The sequence below is a fragment of the Liolophura sinensis genome, chromosome 1 (assembly GCF_032854445.1).
Source record: "Liolophura sinensis isolate JHLJ2023 chromosome 1, CUHK_Ljap_v2, whole genome shotgun sequence".
NCBI classification, from domain to species: Eukaryota; Metazoa; Mollusca; class Polyplacophora; order Chitonida; family Chitonidae; genus Liolophura; species Liolophura sinensis.
Genome location: NC_088295.1, coordinates 7,319,442 through 7,342,829, shown reverse-complemented (window position 1 = coordinate 7,342,829; position 23,388 = coordinate 7,319,442). Strand labels below are relative to the sequence as shown.

At 43.9% G+C, this 23,388-nt stretch overlaps 2 protein-coding genes across 3 annotated transcripts; one reads left to right on the top strand and one right to left on the bottom strand.

Annotated features, from left to right (window-relative positions):
* The first annotated feature begins 1,061 nt into the window (after positions 1-1,061).
* Positions 1,062-9,552, top strand: LOC135471794 (uncharacterized). Of its 2 annotated transcripts, XM_064751148.1 has the most exons (6): positions 1,062-1,253; positions 1,414-1,488; positions 3,849-4,260; positions 4,430-4,530; positions 5,038-6,536; positions 7,172-9,552. In XM_064751148.1, the coding sequence occupies exons 3-6, from the start codon at positions 3,859-3,861 to the stop codon at positions 7,414-7,416; spliced, it is 2,247 nt and encodes a 748-aa protein (XP_064607218.1). In that variant the 5' UTR covers positions 1,062-1,253; positions 1,414-1,488; positions 3,849-3,858; the 3' UTR covers positions 7,417-9,552. The 2 variants fall into 2 exon arrangements, with proteins under 2 accessions (XP_064607218.1, XP_064607209.1); XM_064751139.1 differs by lacking the exon at positions 1,414-1,488.
* Positions 9,553-11,278: 1,726 nt separating this feature from the next.
* LOC135473326 (uncharacterized) lies at positions 11,279-14,293 on the bottom strand. The gene is made up of 3 exons (XM_064753543.1): positions 13,886-14,293; positions 13,372-13,484; positions 11,279-13,043 (listed from the first exon to the last, which is right to left on the bottom strand). The coding sequence occupies exons 1-3, from the start codon at positions 14,291-14,293 to the stop codon at positions 11,279-11,281; spliced, it is 2,286 nt and encodes a 761-aa protein (XP_064609613.1).
* Between the last annotated feature and the right edge of the window lie 9,095 nt (positions 14,294-23,388).

Genomic DNA, 23,388 nt, shown 5'->3' with positions numbered 1-23,388 from the left:
ACAAGACATCATGTGAGACGTCACTCTATATACACAAGTCTGTGAAGGCCTACAACTATAAACATTGCTTAAGCTTGCACAAATACACAAAATCATGATATTGTCCAAATATAAATACTAAATAGAATATTCCACAGTGAAGGGTAAATATCATAAATATTTTTCTCGTGACAGGTGGAAATGATAACCCAAATGTTATCAGTTTCACCTCTTACTGGAAAAATCTTTGTGATACTGAACCTTTACTGTTCAATATCCTCTATTTATTCTATTACAGACATCTACATACAGACATTTTAATAACACTTAACTAAATGTCTGAGGGATTATTATTCAAGGTACTAAGACAAATACACTATAAATATCCCAGAAGTGGGTTCAAATTACCTGTGAAATATCCAGAATGTTTTTATATGACTGTGTCGGGAAGGTTTGTTCCACAGTATGTTCGGTGGTGCTTTATCTTTTTTTCTTTTTTTTCCTGACCAGCCCCGATAACACAGTACGTAGAGCGTCCGCTTCGGGAGCTGTAGGTCCAGGATCAATGCTGGGTCGAGTCACACGTAAGACCTTAAAAGAGAAAGTTGTAACTTCTTCACTTGACGTTCAGCATGAAGGATAGTGCAACGACTCGTTGACCCGTATGAGTATAATGGCTCAAGCTGTGCGGCTTACTTGCCTTTGGTAAGCCACCTCAGTGAAGCAGGACTAGATAAAAGAACGGTGGAAATCCGTCCTGCAACAAGGAAGCACATTATATACACTCGAAGGATTCCTTCGTCGTCATATGACTGAAAAATTGTTAAGTACGAAGTTAAACCCCAAGCACTCACTCACTCACTCTTTTCTTACTTATTCCGGGGGTGGGGTGGGGAAGAAGAGGAGGGAAGTGGAGGGGTCAGAGCAACCTGGAATCCTTCCCTTCTACCTGAACTCTTTCAACAGGTTTCGTCACAAAGAGCCAGTCAGGCGGAGTGACAGCCTTTTGAGGTGAGTGGTGCGGAGTGAAAAGAGTTAACCGATAGGTCACAGCCGCTATATTTACACACACATGGCAAATACTTTAAAGAATAAGACATAGGGGTGTGTGTACCTGGGACGATCAACCACTTACATATGCTAGATTTCTGTAATTTAAGGGAAGTTATACTGTGATTTTGGAAGGCACTGACGTACACTCCCTTGACCAGATGTGTTAAGACAGAAAAAAGACGACCACGGATTCTCTGTGATTGAAAACAGGGCAATTTAAGGTAGGAATATCACGGAACAAGGAGGTTATGACTAACAGTAAGTTATGTTTCCTGTCCACGGTGATTTGCCCAGTATACCGTCACAGTGACTGATTGAAGGTAGGAATATCACAGTACAAGGAGGTTATGACTAACAGTAAGTTATGTTTCCTGTCCACAGTGATTTGCCCGGTATACCGTCACAGTGACTGATTGACGGTAGGAATATCACGGAACAAGGAGGTTATGACTAACAGTAAGTTATGTTTCCTGTCCTCGGTGATTTGCCCGGTATACCGTCACAGTGACTGATTGACGGTAGAAATATCACGGAACAAGGACGTTATGACTAACAGTAAGTTATGTTTCCTGTCCACGGTGATTTGCCCGGTATACCGTCACAGGGACTGATTAGGAGTACCACAGTACAAGGAGGTTATGACTAACAGTAAGTTATGTTTCCTGTCCACGGTGATTTGCCCGGTATACCGTCACAGTGACTGATTGACGGTAGGAATATCACAGTACCAGGAGGTTATGACTAACAGTAAGTTATGTTTCCTGCCCACAGTGATTTGGCCGGTATACGGTCACAGTGACTGATTGGCGGTAGGAATGTCACAGTACAAGGAGGTTATGACTAACAGTAAGTTATGTTTCCTGTCCTCGGTGATTTGCCCGGCATACCGTCACAGTGACTGATTGACGGTAGGAATGTCACACGAGGTAGGGCTGGTGTCCAACAATAAGTTATGTTTCCACTCCACAGTGATCTCCCCGGTATAGGCCTACTCTCACAGCGACTGGATGAAGGTAGGAATGTGACACGACAAAGAGCTGATGACCAGTAGTAAGTTATGTTTCCTGTCCACAGTGACCTCCCCGGTATAGGCCTACTGTCACGGTAACTGGATGAAGGTAGGAATGTGACACGGCAAAGAGCTGATGACCAGTAGTAAGTTATGTTTCCTGTCCACAGTGATCTCCCCGGTATAGGCCTACTGTCACAGTGACTGGATGACGGTAGAAATGTGACACGCCAAAGAGCTGATGACCAGTAGTAAGTTATGTTTCCTGCCCACAGTGATGTACCCGGTATAGGCCTACTGTCACAGTGACTGGATGACGGTAGGAATGTGACACGACAAAGAGCTGATGACCAGTAGTAAGTTATGTTTCCTGTCCACAGTGATCTCCCCGGTATAGGCCTACTGTCACGGTGACTGGATGACGGTAGGAATGTGACACGACAAAGAGCTGATGACCAGTAGTAAGTTATGTTTCCTGTCCACAGTGATCTCCCCGGTATAGGCCTACTGTCACAGTGACTGGATGACGGTAGGAATGTGACACGACAAAGAGCTGATGACCAGTAGTAAGTTATGTTTCCTGTCCACAGTGATCTCCCCGGTATAGGCCTACTGTCACGGTGACTGGATGACGGTAAGAATGTGACACGGCAAAGAGCTGATGACCAGTAGTAAGTTATGTTTCCTGTCCACAGTGATCTCCCCGGTATAGGCCTATAGGGGGGCTCCGTTTCTCAGTTGTTTAGCGCGCATTCTCGCACCAATGCGGTCGCTGTGAGATCAAGTCCAGCTCATGCTGGCTTCCTCTCCGGCCGTAAGTGGGAAGGTCAGTCAGCAACCTACGGAAGGTCGTGGGTTTCCCCCGGGCTCTGACCGGTTCTCCCCAACCATAATGCTGGCAGCCCTCGTATAAGTGAAATATTCTTGAGTACGGCGTAAAACACCAATGAAATAAATAAATAAATAAATAAATAAACCTCCCCAGTATAGGCCTACTGTCACAGTGGCTGGATGAAGGTAGGAATGTGACACGACAAAGAGTTGATGACCAGTAGTAAGTTATGTTTCCTGCCCACAGTGATGTACCCGGTATAGGCCTACTGTCACGGTGACTGGATGAAGGCAGGAATGTGACACGACAAAGAGCTGATGACCCTACAGGTCACACACACAGAGCACTCTGAATGAGTTACAGTATATATCTGCCTTGCTGTATAAACAAAGAAATCATAACGGCTACATAGCAGACTGTTACCCGGCAATATTGGCCGGAGTAAGTCTGAAAAATTACTCTCAACAATCAAGAATTTCAGACAGAGGATTTATTGTCATCTCTTGAATGAAAAACTTGCATTTATGTACAGCAATAAAAAATAGATTTACAAGTAATTTTGAGTTCTTATCCTTAAATGTGTTATGGATAAATTGTGGACAACTAAACAGAACGCATGCCAAGGAATCAACTTAGCAGATCTTACCTTTGTTTTTTCGATAATCAAACGAATCAAAAGTTTTGGGCGCTTCATAATCGTTTCTTATTCGGTTTAACCAGAAGTTAGTATATTCGTAGTGTTGAATTAGATCGCCGCGTAGGATATTGGAACAGTCGGAATCAAATCGCACAGATACACATTTTATTATCGACAACTTACATGTGATAAATAAATAAACTGGTATACAAATGTTTTGACAACCTGGATCCTTGAGAAACCATTGTCTGTGAATACTTGTATACAAGGTCGCTTTTAAAGTGTTACGTCAAGAAGGCAGAGGAGTCTGTTACAACAGTTGTCTTTCTTTGTCACAGTATTACAAAGATGGCACTGTACCACATGTTAGCTCTGGCTGCCTTCATGGTGGCAGCACCCCCCGGCCGACATCAGGGACTAGCTTCCGTGCAAGAGACTTACATTGAGTGGGATTACATTATCTGTCTGGAGGACATCATGTTGAGGGAATATTCTCGTCAAGATTACGTCCCTTATAACGAGGAAGTGCTGGAGTACGCCTGTATCGAGAAGCTGCTGTACCCACGGGCACAGAAACCTGTCCTCACCACGACCCAGCAGAACTGGCTGAATCAGCTGTTAGAGAAGACCAGGACAGACATCACCCAGGCGGGGACAAGACCCATCCGGATCAGGAAGGAGTACAGGATGCTGAGTGCCACGGAAAGAACAGCATTCCATAACGCTGTCAACCAACTGAAAAATGACGCGGTACGTTTTACAGCTATTCTCTTACGTACATTTCTTGGAGTGGTTATGTGTTATCAGATGACCTATTGCTGGGTCATACAGATTTATCAAAATAATGTCGGCGTCACAAAAACTAATACTTCGTTTGTGCAGATCTTGTTAGCCTGAATAATTTTGTGTGTCTTTACAGGGAAAATATAATGCCTTGGCGAGCCTTCATGTTGGGTCGACCTCCGGAAGTGCTCACAGAGGTCCCGCCTTCTTCACCTGGCACAGGATTTACCTACTCTTGTATGTTCACGTTTTGTATAATTTCTGTTCCTAACCATTCGCTATCATATATCGGCGTACTTGTACTCCTAGAAATGTAATTCAGCCTTTTCTACTAAAGTGAATTATTTAGCAAAATACTTTAAATAGAAATGACCTTTGTGTATCTATCACACACATCACGACTTTTGCGCGCCCATCCATTGTGTTGTGAGTGCGATCTAGACCACAATGTTAAGGCTCCTCAAAACCATGTGTGAAGTCGAGAGCAAATCACTTGCAATGTCCAGTAACGTTCTTGCATTGTTCATAAACACATTCAAGGTGGTTTCCGTTTTCTTCCTTGTGTTCCTTCTTTGTGCATACAGAGTAGGCTGCCACTGAGATGTCAGCTTCTTGGTCATTTAACGGATTGACATATTGTACTGAACTACCAGGATCCATCTGTATGCTGTTTAACTCAATTAATTATCGAACATTCATTCAATGTAGCCGTGTTTCATTACTTTTTGGTTTTACTTGCTATAGGTTTGAAAACGCCTTGAGGGAGTACAATCAAAATGTTGTGTTGCCATATTGGGATTCCAGCCTGGATGAGCCTCTGGAAAACCCTAAATCGTCTATATTGTGGACGAGTGGTTACCTTGGTAACGGAGACGGTCTGGTAACGTCGGGTCCGTTCGCAGGATGGACCAGTAACGGTGTTCCACTCATCCGAAACATCCAGGAAAGCGGTCGTTTGCTGAAAATTAGTGATATCGAAAATGTTCTGTCAAACCGGCGCTTGGGTGAAATCTCATTTCCCAACGCGGAATTAGAGGACAATCTCGAGCTGCATTCGTTTGGAGTTCAGCTCTGGGTGGGCGGTGACATGGCCCGGCTGTCGACGGCAGCTAACGATCCTGTGTACTTCCTGCTCCACGCGCACACGGACTGTGTTTGGGAGAAGTTCCGGCAGAATCAGACGGATCCGCAAACAGACTGGCCCTGGCGCTACGAGGGTAACGGTAATCATTCCGCCAACGCGTTCCTCGGTCTCATCGACAACTACCGAAGCGCCGACGTTCTGACGGTGGATTTCACGGGTATATACCAGTGTGAGGAGATCCCGGTTTGTCTTACAAACAGCGATTGTTTGTCCTCAAATCTACGATGTGACGCGAATTCAGGCACGTGTATCACACAGACGGTGGGAACCCCTCTTGGGGAGGAGCAGTCATGTGAAGGCACTGTCGGTTACCAGAACAACTACTGTCTGGACGGGAACGACTGTAATGTGGCTAACTGGGTGTATCTGCCCATAGAGATCGTTTACAATCGCCCACCAGACTACGGTACCTACAACTCCCGACCTTTGCTCACACCCACCTGGGTGTTCAGTCAGGACATTTACTCACCGTTGCGCTTCAATCGCTCTTATCCTTACCGCGTGGTGATGAGGCAACGGCCCAATAACCCTGTTTACAGGGACTGTAAATGCCGCGGTTCGGACTATGGTCGTGCCTACATCCAGTCATACGGTCTAAGTTATCAGGGCTCTTACCGGGAGTATGTGCCTGTCGATCGCCGACTTCCCGTCAGCTCTGTAGTAGGTTACGTGGCGGTGAAGGCACCCGTGGGTGGAGCTTCCCGCGTCTTGGTGCGGGTATACGACGACTGTGGGCGGATCTGTACGGCCGTTTGTCCGCCGGAGTATGCTAACTGCTCTGGGGTGATGCAGGTCGATCAGACAGGTACCAAGGGGTACGGAGAGGATCTAGAGAACGCCCTGTACATTACGTGGGATTTTGAATCAAGCGTTCCAAAGACAAGAGATAATTTTGACTTAAAATTTTACTGCACGTTTCATGGTGACTGGCCTTTCGGTGCCATGGGTTATATACCCGATCCCAACGTTGACAAGCCTGTTCGTACAGATGGTCCTGGTGAGAAGCCCTTGACAACAACAACAACCACTATCCGAACAACACCAACAACAACCACTACAACAACAACCCCTACGACAACGGTGCTTATTGAGCCAAACAGTGAGTACCAGTACTACAATCTATACTGCACTTGAAGGATAGGAAATATTCTAGCACGCCTATGTGATAGGCTGCACTCTAGTACACCAGGGAATTAGGCTACACTCTATACTACACTTGAAGGATAGGAAATATTCTAGCACGCCTCTGTGATGGGCTGCGCTCTAGTACACCAGGGAATTAGGCTACACTCTATACTACACTTGAAGGATAGGAAATATTCTAGCACGCCTATGTGATACGCTGCACTCTAGTACACCAGGGAATTAGGCTACACTCTATACTACACTTGAAGGATAGGAAATATTCTAGCACGCCTCTGTGATGGGCTGCGCTCTAGTACACCAGGGAATTAGGCTACACTCTATACTACACTTGAAGGATAGGAAATATTCTAGCACGCCTCTGTGATAGGCTGCACTCTAGTACACCAGGGAATTAGGCTACACTCTATACTACACTTGAAGGATAGGAAATATTCTAGCACGCCTCTGTGATGGGCTGCGCTCTAGTAGACCTTAGCGATATGATACATTCTAGCACACCTGGTTAATGGTCATAAACCCAAACCTCCACTTGTATTCCTCAACCTGGTGTTAACCATGTTTTTTTTTTTTTTGTTATTTGTCTTACAGCCTGTTTCATATCGGCGGAGTGTTACATAAATTACGAACCGACCGGATGTATCCGCTGTCAGATGGGAGACTACTCGCCGTGCCTGGATATAAAGGAACAGTTTCGTCAGTGTGGTCTGGGGGACGTCTGGCACATCCACACTTGTCCTGCCGGACTGGTCTGGGACCAGCAGACTTTAGTGTGTAATTACGAATACTGGATGGAGCTCCGCAAGTACTTTAGCAGATTCAGTTTTCGTAGATGAGTCCTCATTTCTGAAATGCCTGTATAGATACGTGTAAAAGCAAAAATTAAATGCGTTATTTTTGTGACTTGTATATTTTCTCTAGTGTATTTAAGCCTCAGTGAATTTTTATGTGTGTGTGTAGAGACAGTGTAATAAGTGCTGTAGATAGGGGCCTCTAGGCAGGATGACACACCCCAATACGCAACGACTTGTGTACCTATGCTAAAACATTGTAACTCTTGTAACAGTTACAAAACTCAGCCAATTTCTCGCTCTTCAAGTAAAACGAAAGTTTTAGGCAGCTGAAACAATTCAATTGAACTGAAATGTTAACCAGCAGTGTTATAGCATAAGGCATAACTCGCTATGAGCACCGTTTCTCTGTTTCCCCTTTTGACCCGCTCTGTGCAAGTATGGGTTATTGTGCATCAGCAGCCCCTAATTCACTTGTTCACTGATTGGACTGGGTCTCAAGCTCCGGATTTCGCATGATAAGGAATCCAGTTGTATATGCCTGTGTCCAATGCATTCAAGGATAACGCGAAGCCGCAGACCTCCGGATCGGAACTTCCCGTACCTTCACATGGTTTTGTACATGACAGCCACTCGTAGTGAACGGCGGAGAGAAATCTTGAGCAAGAAAGACGCAGGAAATGACGATAAACACTCTTTTTCAGCCATTTGTATTAGTTTGCACATATATATTTGTTCCCGTTATTCAGAATATGCAACGCCTATTTGTAAATTCTATGTATTTTGAACCGACAGGCAATGTTTAATAGATTCGCAAAATGAAGATAATCCTTGATACCGGTTAACCACACCAAGAGTTTACACGGGTAGTTTAAGATTGAAAATGAGAACATAGTGACGATGGACTACTGTAATAATGGGAGTCTGGTGTAATAAGAGATTATTCTAGTAACGAAGCACTATTGCAGTGACTTCATAGTGACGAGAGACCGCTTCTGTAAATAACATTTATTTATTGTTTTGATTGTTGTTTATGCTGTACTGAAAGAGCATTTCACTTATACAACGACGGCCAGTATTATGGCGGCAGAAAAAGCTAACCACGCGGCCCTGGCCTTATTGGAGTTACCTGGTGTAGGATACCATAGTGACAAGATGCTAGTGTAGTAACGAGGTACTAGTGTAATGACTCCTGTAGTGAGGAGAGACTATTATAGCGACGATTACTGCAGTGACGAGGCAATGCTGTTGTGGGTCGAAGCTAATACAATGCTGAGGCACTATTATAATGAATAGAGAGTAGCCTACTCCAGGCACAGGAGATAGACTGGCCATAAACTAATTCACTACGGTCTCAGGACAGGGAGGGAATGTGAGTTTACAAGATCAACTACTTTGTATGATGGTACTGATGTAAAACTTTAATGAACAGACCACAAAATTCAGAGAGAAGAAAAGCGAGCAGCACTATGTAAATGAACAATGTCTTATGTTATTGTAAAGTTATACAACGCGAAACACTCTCAACCTGTCCATTAAAGGTAATGCCATAGTGTATAGTTGTGTATGTAGGCCCGCTCTGTTAGGTCAGGTTGTCACCCACATATCTGGGCATTATCCCCAGCTCGCACTGAGGTCGATGGTGAGGGTAGACGCAGTTCTGCGAGCGCATATCAAAACTGGTGCCACCTGTGCAGTCCATGATTGTCCAGTAACCCTGGGAGCACTGTAAGAAACGATCACACGTTCCCGGGCAAGGTACGAGGTCGTTATTCACGCACATCTTACAATCCACTTCCTTCTTACCCTTGTAGCACATGTCTGGGATAAAGCAGGCTGTAAAAAAAAAGTACAAATGCAAATTGTGTTAAACGAAGTGAATTTCCTGAGTTCCATGTATCAATAAGTCTGAGTGAAAAGTAGATGACATGTATGAAACCAGACAAAGGTTAAGGTCTGACCCCTAGGAACCAATGTATATGTGCATACATGTAAGTATGTATGTACGTATGTATGTATGTATGCCTGGGGTACTACGTCGTACTTAACAATTTTTAGTCATATGGTGTGTCATAAGGTGTGTGTATATTTATTGTGTCTTTTTGTGACAGGGCAAGTCTATGGCGCAAAAGTGCTTCCTCCATGCCAGAGACACCATACTTGACAACCCACCCTGTAACATTATACTGAGACGGGCTGATCCATTCCTGTTTCCTTGCTCTGACCTTTCTGTGCTGAGCGACAAGCGAGGCAGCATCAAGTATTAAAGCAAGTCTTTGGTATGATAGTGAATAATGAGTATGCTGATTTTGCAGGCAATCTAACCACCAAGGAAATCAGTAAAATGTAGTACTTATTCCTACAGCTCAATTAGGTATTATGAAGCCATACCGTTTCGAAAAGACTTAAATTTTACATCAAAGACGACGATCTCACTTCGCGATGTCTGAAAACCTCCAACTCAGGCTTCCTGTGATCTTGTGGCTTGTGTGAAAAGTCCCACGGCAAATCTGTCGTTGTGTGGTGTCATGAAAACTCGAACATCCTGTTAGATGAGACTTGTTTAAAATTCACAAGCTGCAGTCTGTGTTGTCGTTGTGTTGTGTTGTCGTTCGTGGTGGTTACACAAAACCTCTATACCAGAGCATCCTGTGATGGTTGTAACGTATGCCAAAAGTCGTAGCTACAAGCAAGGCCACTCTGTCATTGTGTGGTGTTATAAAATACCAGAACATTATGTGATGGCTAATAATAGTCAAAGCTACTAGCAAGGCCGCGCCCTCAGTCTGTGATGATAGTAAACGTCCATATAACAAAAGTAATAGCCTGAACACCCAAAGTACATTTGATACATCGAGATTAAAACATTAATATCTTTCTCTGATAACAATCTGGTGTAAAGAAGACAAATGAAATAAACTTGTTAACATTTTCAAGGGCATAATTATTGTAAACCAGTTTTACCCGCAGGTGTTTTCCCATCACAAAAATCTGATTTAGGTCAGTACACTCGGCAGTTGACTGCATGCTCACTTAATGCACGGTTTAAATATGGACATAACTAGTTCTTTTACATTCACCTACCAAGTTATTTCACATCGACATTTTTCGTTACACCAGTTAAAAATCTCATAAGACACCTTGATAAAGTCCATACTTCCCCATACTGATACATGCGTTTACCAACACAAATATTCTGATATTCTAATTACAGATGTATCTCGCTGGGGTCTCGCTGGCTCAGATGACTAAAAAGCGCTGGTTCGATACCCTTGATCAGTGAAGTCGCGTGCTCGAAACCAATTCTTGCTGATTCCACTTTAAGTCAAGAGGTTGGTCAGGCACCTGATAAAAGGTCGGCGGTTTACTCTCCACCCATAAATATGACCCCGTCGTATAAGTGGCAAATTCTTGAGCAAGTGGTTAAACACCAACCAAATACATGAATAAATACATGTATCTGTATTGCTGTCAGAACATGTAGTTGAATCAGAACTCAAACTTGGAGAATTCGTCACAATATTTTCAATCACAGCTCTTTTTTTTTTTTTTTGGACATATACGATATTGGAGGGCAGTATTTAAAGGGATCTGTTGGGCTGTCAATCTATTCGTCAAGTCGTATTTCCTACTCTCGTTTTAGTTATACTTCCAAAACGTAGAGCCTATATGTAGAAAGAGTCTATTTATAACTGATAGTTGGTATTTAACGCCGTTTCAAGAACATTTTCCTCAAATACGAAGCTGGTTTAATGAAGGGAACCTAGGGATTGGGAATAACAGGCAGTAAATTGGTAAAAGACGAACTTTCCCAAAGGGGCGCATAGAGTTTTACCTGGAGAATGATCTCAATGTGTACTCATGGCCGAAGCTGGGATGGAACCCAACCCAGGCAAAAACACGCACCTCAACGATACACCCAAAGATCTGGCTTTTTTGCACTGCGTTTTCTGCATTGAAACATGCCACAGAGATAGGATATGGCACAATTACAAGGAGTACAAGCAGAAGTTGTGTACGTACCAGGATCGACGAATCTGGTGGTTGTGGGTGCCAGAGTGGTGGTAGTTCGGGGTATCCGGGCTCTGGTGCGTAACAAGGTGGTTGTTGGGCGAGGTGTTGTTGTAGTCGTCGTAGTCGTCGTTGTGGATGTGGTTGTCGTTGTCGTAGTAACTGGTGGGGGTGCAGTGTGCATCACGTCCTCCCTGGTTTGGTCTGAGCCGATGAGGGTGGGCACAGTGGTAGTGATGGGTGCGAGCGTGGCAGTCATGGGGGCTGCAGGTTGGTAGAACATCCACGGCCAGGCGCCACTAAAGTCACAGTAGAACGTCAGGCGAATCATGTCCATGTTGATGACCGGAATGAAGGGACCGCGACTGAAGTCCCACAGATCCAGGAAGGCCCCTTCGTATGAGTTGGCGTACTGGAGGGGCTGGGTAGATGAGACCTTCACAACACCTGTACAGGTCTCGTACCATTCGGTGTTAGGCATATGGCAGACCGGGCGGCAGATCCTCCCGCAGTCGTCATAAGCTCGGATAAACGCCAGTGACTCCCCTCCCACGGGTTTCTTCACGGCCACAATGCCCACGCTAGAAGACACAGCCAGTCGTCTGTCCACGACGGCATACTCCCGGTAACTGCCCTGATAGTTGATACCGTGGGACTGTAAGTACACACCGCCGTGGTTGACACCCCGGGTCTTGCATCCACAGTCGGTGAACTCGGGGGTGTCCAGATGACGACTCAGTCGAGAGCTGAACATCTGAGATTCCTTGTAGCATTTCGGGTTGTAGATGTCCTCACTAAAGTTCGGCTGTCCGTTATCGTATGGGTGGGAGTTGTACACAGGGAAGTCAGGTGGGCGCCCGTACACCACCTCTATGGGGATATAACCCAACTGGTCGGTGTCGCACACGCCATTCGCGCAGTACGAATTCTGATAACCTTTTCGCTGAAATGTACCATGGTTAGGACAAAAGTTGCCTAAATTTCGTTTTGTTGGCTCGCAGTTGAGAGTTTCGAAGTTACACTGGAGAAATTCTGAACCACAACTTAAGTTATCCACGCATCGAGGTCGGGGTGCACAACGATAAAGACTCTTCCCATATTTGTCTTTTAGGGCATCTTGATTTGTGATGAGGAAATCACGGAACACTGGAAAGTCTGGCGCATGTGCCGCCGTGCCGTAGAAAGCTGGGTAATCTGTTTCCGGGTTAATGTTGACATTACGCTGATGTTCACGGAACTGCTCCCAGATACAGTCAATGAAGGCGTAATGGAGGAAGAAAAGGGGATCGTTGGGGGCTGACCAGTAGTCCCGCATCTCTCCGCCAACAAACAGATGGACCTGACTCTGTGTCCTCTCGAATACACTGCTGGTGGGAGAAAAAGGCTCGGTCACCTGCTCCAGCTTTGACTTGAAACACATCCTCTCGATGTCCAGGTTCGTGAAGAAGCCGCCTCCCGTGCCAGTGTTACGAGTGAGGTGAGAGCTATCGGCGGTCTGCCAACCCTGGAAGGGGCCAGTCAGCACAGGACCTTCACCGCTTCCAATCAGCTCCTCGCTCCAGAATGAGGATTCCCGTGGGTCGATCAGCCTGCCTTCCAATGTACTGTCCCAGTAGGGCAAGGTCATCCCGGGCATTACCTCACGGAGGGCAGTCTCAAACCTAGTGAAGAAGGAATATACTCCTTTTCTTAAAGCAGTGCATTTTAATCTAGTGGTAAGAGATACTTCTGGTAAGCAGTGGTTTTGTGATAGTTGTTTTACTTTACACTAGGACATTTTATGAAATTTATCAATTTCTTGTTACTTCATTTGGCCATTAATGTTTAAGTACCTCAAATGTAGACGGGTACCTAATATAAGGACCCATTCGTCGGTTTCTTTGCCTAGAAAGATTCGAAGTAGACAATAGTGTACTAGTATTTGATAGACATACATATTAGAGCATTATACATATTATATGTGACAGAGAATTAGGACCGTCAGCTCACAGCAGAGTAAAAAGCCGGTGATAGCCAAAGAATCCAGGGCCGAAATGCGCAGGCGCAGAAATGACCCCGTTATACATCAGCACAAATACGTCGTACTTGTTGGGAAGAACACTCTGCAATATATATATATATATATATTTAAGGTTAAAGCCCTGGAAAACTACTCTGCAGAACATAGAGTCAGTAGGCATATGCGGTTATAATGCCGCGAGAACACTCTGAAACATGGACAACCACATTGAGGCTTAGGATACCGAAGGAAAACATTGTCAAATGGACAAAGGGTAAGGTGGTTAAACAGTGAAAGCTTATTTCGCAAAACAGACAATCAGTATGGGAAGTAATATATTTACATACGTTCAGCGGGGAGAAGACTTTGGAAAATGGGTAATTATCGTAGGGAATGGGGCATGGGAAGAAACTTTGCAAAATGGACCATTAGTATGATGATTAAGACAAAGCCGTGCCAGAGTTAAGTCTTTAGCATAGTAACAGCATCTTATGCTATCCATACCGTGTCTGATTTGAGGGACTTCACCGCCTCTGCAAAGTTTCGTCTTTGTTCTGTCGTCAGTGTGCGGAATTCCTTCCTCTCCCTCACAGGGGTGTTGGGAGAGGACTCTCTCTGCTTGAAGTCATCTTCGATCTGACTGAAGAGACTGGTGATCCACTGCCTCTGGGAGTCCGTAAGGCGCGCCATAACCCCTACGTCGTGGGCCGTTCGCCACAACACCTTGTGGATGCAATACCAATCGGCCAGTTCTTCGCTGCCTTTGATGCCAGCCGTAAAGTTTCCTCTGGCCCTCTCAACGTTTTTAATGCAGAAGGTGTACTCCGGACTGGATACGACTTCTTTAATCTCTGCTAGGGCTGGGCAGAGGAACAGCAACGAGATGGACACTAAGGTCAACATGACGACCATGGTACCTGACAAGGACAGATCTTGAAAGTAACGGAGCCATAGTAATCAGTTTGATATGACTATATTATTACATGTTACAGGAGTCTGTAGCTTTCAAATTTAGAACATTAATATCCCCATTCAGAGAAGATTTATGAGGCGGGCACGCTAACCTTGCCTACGCTTTGGATATCTTGTCTCTGGTTTATAAGGCGGACACCCTAACACTGAATCCGGTTTTGATTTATTTATTTTTATTTGATTTACGCCGTACTCAAGAATATTTCACTTATTCGACGGAGGCCAGCATTATGGTGGGAGGAAACCGGGCTTAGCCCGGGGGAAATCCACGACCATCCGCAGGTTGGTGACAGACCTTCCCACTTACGGCCGGAGAGAAAGCCAACATGAGCTGGACTTGAACTCACAGCGACAGCATTGGTGAGAGACTCCTGGGTCATTACGCTGTGCTAGCGCGCTAACCAACTGAACCACGGAGGCCCCGTCCGGTTTTGAGGTGGATTCTGTAATCCTAACTCTGGCATATAAAACGGATTCTCTAACACTGAGTTTTGGTTTGAGCGAACTCTGTAAAATTCATCCCGGTTAATGGGCCGATTCTCTAGCCCAGACTCCGGTTTATGAGATCAATTCTCTAGTCTTGACCCCAGTTTGTGAGGCCGATTCCGATGCATTCTCCAACTTCTCGAATACTTCGCTGCGATACGAATTCGACTTAAATAGGGACAATTCGACGAGTTCAACTTCTACAGGACATGTTCGGTGTGCTATATGTATTTTGTTTGATGTTTAACGCCGCAGTCGGCGATTTGGTTTATGGGTCTGGGAAGCCGGGCTGCACAGGGTAAACAACTGACCTTACCTGACTAACCTGTCAAAACCGAGAGCTTAATTCGATCACACGAGCTCATCGGTCAAGGGCCTGAAAGTTGCAGAGAGACAACACTTTAACGGTAGGTATAAACATTTTGTTTTAGACATAGTACTTGAGTCATCTTTACCAGCCCCAAATGTGACGAACATGACATATTACCACAAAAAAGTGTTCTCGCTACGCTCTTTCCACGTTATAGCTACGGCGGAATGCTTTGTTCAGACTTGCGTGACGGGTCCACAGAAATCCATTCTCACACCCCTACTCAGAAGAAATCTCTTTACCTATCTGTAAGCCAATAACGATTATCCTATAAACTAACTGAAGATAGTAAATCCGCTTTGCGTGAACGGTCTAATTAAGTAAAGGCAACACGTTATGCATAATTTATGACGTAGCTTTGACAAAAAACAATTAATCTGCTGCAAGGGATCAGATCGTATATTTTGATTCCCGTTATCAACATTAATGGGAGTCAATCTCCCTCTTCGCCTGTGTATTTAAAAAGAAAATGAGTCAGAGTGTTTCTCAAAGGTCCCCGACGTTAAGTGTTAGCTAGGATGTTAGATGAGATTTGTTCTCGTTTCCCAACTTCATCTCTCTCACGTGCCCTACTTTTCATCTCTTTTTGTTCGTTTGTTTCTAGACTGTTGACTTATTTGTCCATGCTGTCCGCCAGTTTTCCACATGTCTATATGTATGTGACGAGGAGCGAATGCCCTCAAATCAAATTAACTTGAACTTAAACTATAATACATCAAGATGAAACTTTCCTCCTGTTCTTATTTGGTCACGAAATAAATCATTTCTACACAACTGCACGATGTACAACCAGTTCATACCCACAGAAATGCAGGGGTGAAGAACCTAGCCAATCATGTGCTCGGAGCTAACCAGGTGACCGGCCCGGATAGCACAGTCGGTAGAGCGTCCGCTTCGGGACCGGTAGATCCAGGATCAATCCTTGATAGAGTCACACCTAATACTTTAAAAGAGGAAGTTGTAACTTCCTCGATTGACGTTCAGCATGAAGGGGATATAGCAACGACTGGTTGACCCGTATCAGTATAATGGCTCAGGCGGGGCGGTTTACTTGCCTTCCGTAAGTTGTCTCAGTGAAGCAGCACTAGATAAAAGAGCGGTGGAAATCCGTCCTGCAACAAGGAGGCACATTACACGTACATGCACCCTAAGGATTCCTTCGTCGTCATATGACTGAAAAATTGTTGAGTACAACGTTAAACCCCAAGCACTCACTCACTCACTCACTCACTAACCAGGTGTAGATCAAGTTGCCTCACCCAGTTATGTGAGTGAGGATACCCAGGTAGAGAGTGAGTTGACTCACCCAATTATAGCAGTGGGTAGCCCTGGTTGACAGTGAGCTGACCCCTCGAAGTTACCCTTGAAGCTAACACCCAGTTATACCAGCGGGTTACCCAGGCAGAGAGCGAGGTGACTTACCCAGTTAAATCAATGGGGTAGGTCCACAGCCCAGTCACTCCTATTGTGCAACCTCGCCCTCCCAGGTACACTCACAGGGTAACCCAAGCCTCCCAGGTACACTCACAGGGTAACCCAAATCTCCCAGGTACACTCACAGGGTAACCCAAACCTCCCAGGTACACTCACAGAGTAACCCAAACCTCCCAGGTACACTTACAGAGTAACCCAAACCTCCCAGGTACACTTACAGAGTAACCCAAACCTCCCAGGTACACTTACAGAGTAACCCAAACCTCCCAGGTACACTTACAGAGTAACCCAAACCTCCCAGGTACACTTACAGAGTAAACCAAACCTCCCAGGTACACTTACAGAGTAACCATATCTCCCAGGTACATTGACAGAGTATCCCCAACCTCCTATGTATATTTACGGAGTATCCCCAACCTCCCAAGTACATTGACGGAGTATCCCCAACCTCCCAGGTATATTGACAGAGTGACCTATACCTCCCAGGTACATTGACAGGGTAACCCGAACGTCCCAGGTACATTGACAGAGTATTCCCCAACCTCCTATGTATATTTACGGAGTATCCCCAACCTCCCAGGTACATTGACGGAGTATCCCAAACCTCCCAGGTATATTGACAGAGTGACCTATACCTCCCAGGTACATTGACAGGGTAACCCGAACGTCCCAGGTACATTGACAGAGTATTCCCCAACCTCCTATGTATATTTACGGAGTATCCCCAACCTCCCAAGTACATTGACGGAGTATCCCCAACCTCCCAGGTATATTGAGAGAGTGACCTATACCTCCCAGGTACATTGACAGGGTAACCCGAACGTCCCAAGTACAATGACAGAGTATCCCCAACCTCCTATGTATATTTACGGAGTATCCCCAACCTCCCAAGTACATTGACGGAGTATTCCCAACCTCCCAGGTATATTGACAGAGTGACCTATACCTCCCAGGTACATTGACAGAGTAACCCCAACCTCCCAGGTACATTGACAGGGTAACCCGAATGTCCCAGGCACATTGACGGAGTAACCCCAACCTCCCAGGTACATCGACAGAGTAACCTCAACCTCCCAGATACATTGACAGAGTAACCACTACCTCCCATGTACATTGACAGAGTAACCTCAGCCTCCCAGGTATATTTACAGAGTGACCCATACCTCCCAGGAGCGTTCACAGAGTAACCACTTCTTTCTAGGTTAACCGACCGGCCTTCGATGGGACAGTTGGCAGAGCGTCTTCTTCGTCGCGGTAGATCCAGGATTAATCCTGGGTCGGACCACACCTTTGACCTTAAAATAGGAAGTTGTAGCTTCCTCGCTCTGCGTTCAGCAATAAGGGCATAGTGCAATGTTTGGTCGACCCGTATCAGTATAATGGCTCGTGGGGGGCTTACTTGCCTTCGGTAAGTCGTCTCAGTCAAGCAGCAATAGATAACAGAGCGTTGGAAGTCTGTCCTGCAATAAGGAGGCACATTAAACGTGCATGCTCTCTAAGGACTCCTTCCTCGTCATATTAATGAAGAATTGATTGTAAGCACTTTTTCACATCCTGAGCACCCATTCAATCACTCCTAGGTTGAACACTTAGGTGACATGATGGTTAGAGCATCCGCCTCCAAGTCGGGAGGCTCGGGATCAAAACTAGGTCATACCAATGAACTTGCTGCTACCTCAGCACAGGTTACAGCACGGAAACACGACCGGTTCAGTGGCAGCAGCACCTTGGCGGCCAGAACCCGCCCTGTCACAAGAAGACACAGTCCAGCTGAATATATACACACAGCTAATGATTCCACGTTGGCATATCACTGAAAAATAGCTAAGTACCCCAAGCATTCATTCATTCATTCTTTCTAGGTCAATTCAAATCGAAATTTGGAAAAGACGTGATATCCTGCGATATATTAAATGTTGTTCAAAATATAAAGATGTTCTCGTTAAGGTGATGGCATTGGCATGTGCTTGAAGTTAAATCGTATCTTGTGCCAGAGGGACATTCTTTCCTCGTCACATAATGTCTTTAAAGACTTTTTAAAAAGCCTTCATTTTTCACGTTTTATTCACAGCCGAAGTAGCCGAGATCTGGTACTGCAGAACCATATCAAGCACTTTTCGATGAGATCACGATGACAAAAGTAGACAAGACAGGAAGAAAAATATTAAAAGTTAAAAAAATTTAAATAATTAGGAAATTTTTTAAAGTAAATGATATCCAGTTAATTTATGTGATCTATTACGATGTTATAAACCTTGCTTTCCGTGGTTCAAAGAACACAATACCGCGGGCTACATCTTATTATGTTCAACTTAGATATGAAGTCTGTGTACATCTAACAGTTAATTCACGTGTCATCACCATCCGTTCATTGTTTTTGTTTACATATGAATATGAAGAAGACATCACAAGGTTGCCACAGTGATTCATGTCACCATGAGAACCTATTGGCTACATGGACATACCCACTATTCCAACTCCTCGTAGTTTTCCCGAGACGCTATATTGTAGTGTATGTGTATATTCCCTGCATGTTTCATTGACTCTTTCACGGTTAATTGAGCTGTAAGTGTGACACCTTTCTGACACACGTGGTTGTATAGTTGGCTTGATGTCAGCACTGCAAGCATTGCTGTGCTGTAAGCTCAGTATTTTCCATTGGTGGGCAGTTGTACTTCACGTTGGAAGCCTTCCCTCCTCAATTTGTTGCATTCGTGTGCTCGCCATCTTCACTTTATGTTTAGTTGCACTAAGCTTTATGTTTATTCTTTGTCATAAACGTTTGGCTTCACTGCAGATTTGATATCTTTATATGCGTATGGTTGTATCATAGGTTAAGTATGTGCATATCTAATTGTACACGCTTGTTTGTACTGAAAGTTTGATAACTTCCTTACACGTGTGGTCTTCAATTGTGCTGTTCAGTAGTTTTTATATATTCCTTTGATATTTAATTTTACTCTAGGCGTGATGATTCCTACATGTAGATGTTTATTTTTCGCTACGGTTTGACATCTTCATTATCTCTACACTTTAAGCTCTAGTGTAAGTAGCTTTGCCAAGTTAGATAGGCCGACTGTGTGGTTCTGTTGTAGATTGACATCTTCGTTATGTCTACACATTAAGCTGTAGTGTAAGTAGCTTTGGCGAAATAGATAGGCCGACTGTGTGGTTCTGTTGTAGACTGACATCTTCGTTGTCTACTTTTTTAGCTGTAGAGTAATGTAGTTAGGTACACTTTTAGTTGTAGGGTATGTAGGCATGGTAAATGCAGGTTTAGATACTACATGTTTGATTAGCAGACTGGGTTGAACTACATTTTTTGTTCTCCTGCTAGGGCACAAAGGCGGTAGTAAATAGACTTGCTGGCCCGTGGCGTAAAAGTATTCCCTCAGACTAACAAACTTCAGATCACTGATGAGATAGCGCCCAAGATAACATTAAACGTTCATAGCTGATTATCCAGGGAGATAGAGCCTGGCAAGATGCTGAGATTAATACAAATAGCTGTGCTAAGTTAGATAAGAAGGTAGGCCTATAAGATGCCTCATTGAATATTTACTCCATTGGTAAATACGTGTTCACCTTCCTCCGATATGAGGACTTTAATTAAAGAAACAGACCATAGAGACTTTTCGGCAAGCAGGGTTAAAAACTATAAAAACCTTACTTAAATTTCTTTAAAAATTACGGGGTAAAAAAAATATACCTGAAATATCAGTCATGCAAAATAGATAAATAGGAGGGCCAGATGGAAGCTGTATATAGATATGAGGGAAAATATAGCACTGCGTAATATTTCTACGCCGATGTAAGCTGTACATAGATCCGAGATAAAACACAGCACTGTGTGATATTTCAGTGTTAATGTAAGCTGTATGTAGGTGAGAGAAAAAAGACGCCACCGTGTGATAGTTCTATGTTGATATAATTTGTATCTGTTGCAAGAGAAAACACGCCACAGTGTGATATTTCAATATTGATGTAAGCTGTGTGTAGAGGCGACAAAAACCATGTCACTGTGTCTTGCGTTAGGTTAATTTCTGGTGTTGATGTTGATGTTGGAGTAAACATCGCACTGTGTGATATTTCTGGTGCTGATGTGGATGTTGGAGTAAACATTGCACTGTGTGATATTTCTGTGCTGACGTAGGCTGTGTGTTGCTTCACACATCAGAGAAAAGCTGCACTGTGTGATATTTCTCTATGTTGATGTTGGCTGTGTGTTGATGCACACATCAGAGAAAAGCCGCACTATGTGATATTTCTGTTCTAATGTAGGCTGTATATTAAGTGAGAGAAACCCTACCATTGTAGCTGTCAACACGTGCTCCGTATAATTATGGAACCGCTGACCGACGCGGTCTGTATGTCCGGTGTTTTTCGTTTCACCGTCAAGATAGGATTAAAGTAATGCCATATTAAATTCCAGGTATAAAAAGTGATACAACACTACATGAAGTATGACTTCACCTTTATATAAACAAGGGAGGTGTTACTCGGACGATCACCTATATATACCTGACACATGTCGAATGCGTTCATTTAATGACACTACACACTTGCAGTGAAATCTCTTTAAGTAAAACCGCTGATATCAATGACAACAGACATTTTATCATTTGTAAACAAGAAATACTGAGTCACAAACCGTTCAACAGTAATCGATACGTTGGTTTCCAGGCTTGCACTGACTTCTGTTTATCATAGAAAGGTGACCATGAAGTTCTGCCTTATCAACTGAATCTATATCATTTACAAACATAACAGTATTGCAGCAGGTTTTAGCACAAATTAGTGTTGACAGTAGTTACAACACACGGTTCTGCGCATGGTTTTATGCCTTACCTGTTTTGAGCCGGCGTTTGGATTTAGCGTCCGTGGGTTAGCAGAGAGATATGTACGGAGCTCAGGTTTTACCACTCTCCGTTACCTCCTGTCGGGTCTTACTGATAAATTATGATGTCAGCGTAGACAAATATCCTATATCGCTGATTTATAGATTTTTTTTACACAAATAAAACATAAACGTAGAAGCACAGACTCACTACCCTACGGTTCACTGCTCTTAATTTTGATGGCGTGTATGATTTTTTTTTGTTTCAGTTCTGACTTTTTTCCAGGGTGAATACACTAATACATTAGTTGGCTGGAAGGCAACCCCACTTTTAGTCTATATGACGAATCTGATTAGCTTGTTGTCTGTGAAAAACAGGCAAACGTGAATCCCATCTTAACTACACTATTGCACTGAAGACTTAATTCCACGATCAGGAATGAAAACTGCTCAGTGATAAAAGTCTCACACCCCATGATTAATCCCCTATGCATTTATGGAATTAATATATTCTTATCACATCTGAAGTTTTCCACCCATCCTTTATCGTTTAGAAATGAGTATGGACAATGTGCGTCAGCCGAGGTGTAGAGCTGCACCTTAGATACTTCTATATTTGAAACACCACAACGCTTGGGGAAAGAAAAAAAAACAAAACAAAAACCGCACAAAATTGTTGTTCAATGGCTTGTCATATCAGTTCTTAATGAACATGTTACGCCAACTCAGAAAAAAAGAAATAACTGGATCGACAAGAAAAATTTCTGACTTAAAAAAACGAAATGAAAATACAAGAAAGCAACAAATAAAAGGTGAGATATTGCTATGTGGATGTATTTTTATTCAGAAGTCTAAAGAAAAACTGCTCTACAAAAGAATTTCTTTGTCAACAAAAATTAGAACACAGATATGCACGAGCGAAATGCAGGAGTTATCTCTGATTCTTTCGTCAGTTAGATGACGTACACAGAAAGGAACCCCATTATAATGTGTACCTTCATGTGCAGAGCAATTCGTCAGCTAGATGATGTACACAGAAACTAACCCCATCATGATGTATACCTTCATATACAGGGCGGTACGTCAGTTAGATCACGAACACAGAAACTAACTCCATCACGATGTGTATCTTCATGTACAGGGCGGTTCGTCAGTTAGATCACGAACACAGAAACTAAGCTCATCATGATGTATACCTTCATGTACAGGGCGGTACGTCAGTTAGATCACAAACACAGAAACTAAGCTCATCATGATGTATACCTTCATGTACAGGGCGGTACGTCAATTAGACACACAGAAACTAACCCCATCATGATGTATACCTTCATATACAGGGCGGTACGTCAGTTAGATCACGCACACAGAAACTAACCCCATCATGATGTATACCTTCATATACAGGGCGGTACGTCAGTTAGATCACGAACACAGAAACTAACTCCATCATGATGTGTATCTTCATGTACAGGGCGGTTCGTCAGTTAGATCACAAACACAGAAACTAAGCTCATCATGATGTATACCTTTGTGTACAGGGCGGTACGTCAGTTAGATCACGCACACAGAAACAAACCCCATCATGATGTGTACCTTCATGTACAGGGCAGTACGTCAGTTAGATCACGAACACAGAAACTAACCCCATCGTGATGTATACCTTTGTGTACAGGGCGGTTCGTCAGTAAGATCACGCACGCAGAAACAAACCCAATCATGATGTGTACCTTCATGTACAGGGCGGTACGTCAGTTAGATCACGAACACAGAAACTAATTCCATCATGATGTATACCTTTGTGTTCAGGGCGGTACGTCAGTTAGATCACGCACGCAGAAACTAACCCCATCATGGTGCATACTTTCATGTACAGGGCGGTTCGTCAGCTAGATGACGTACACATAAAGG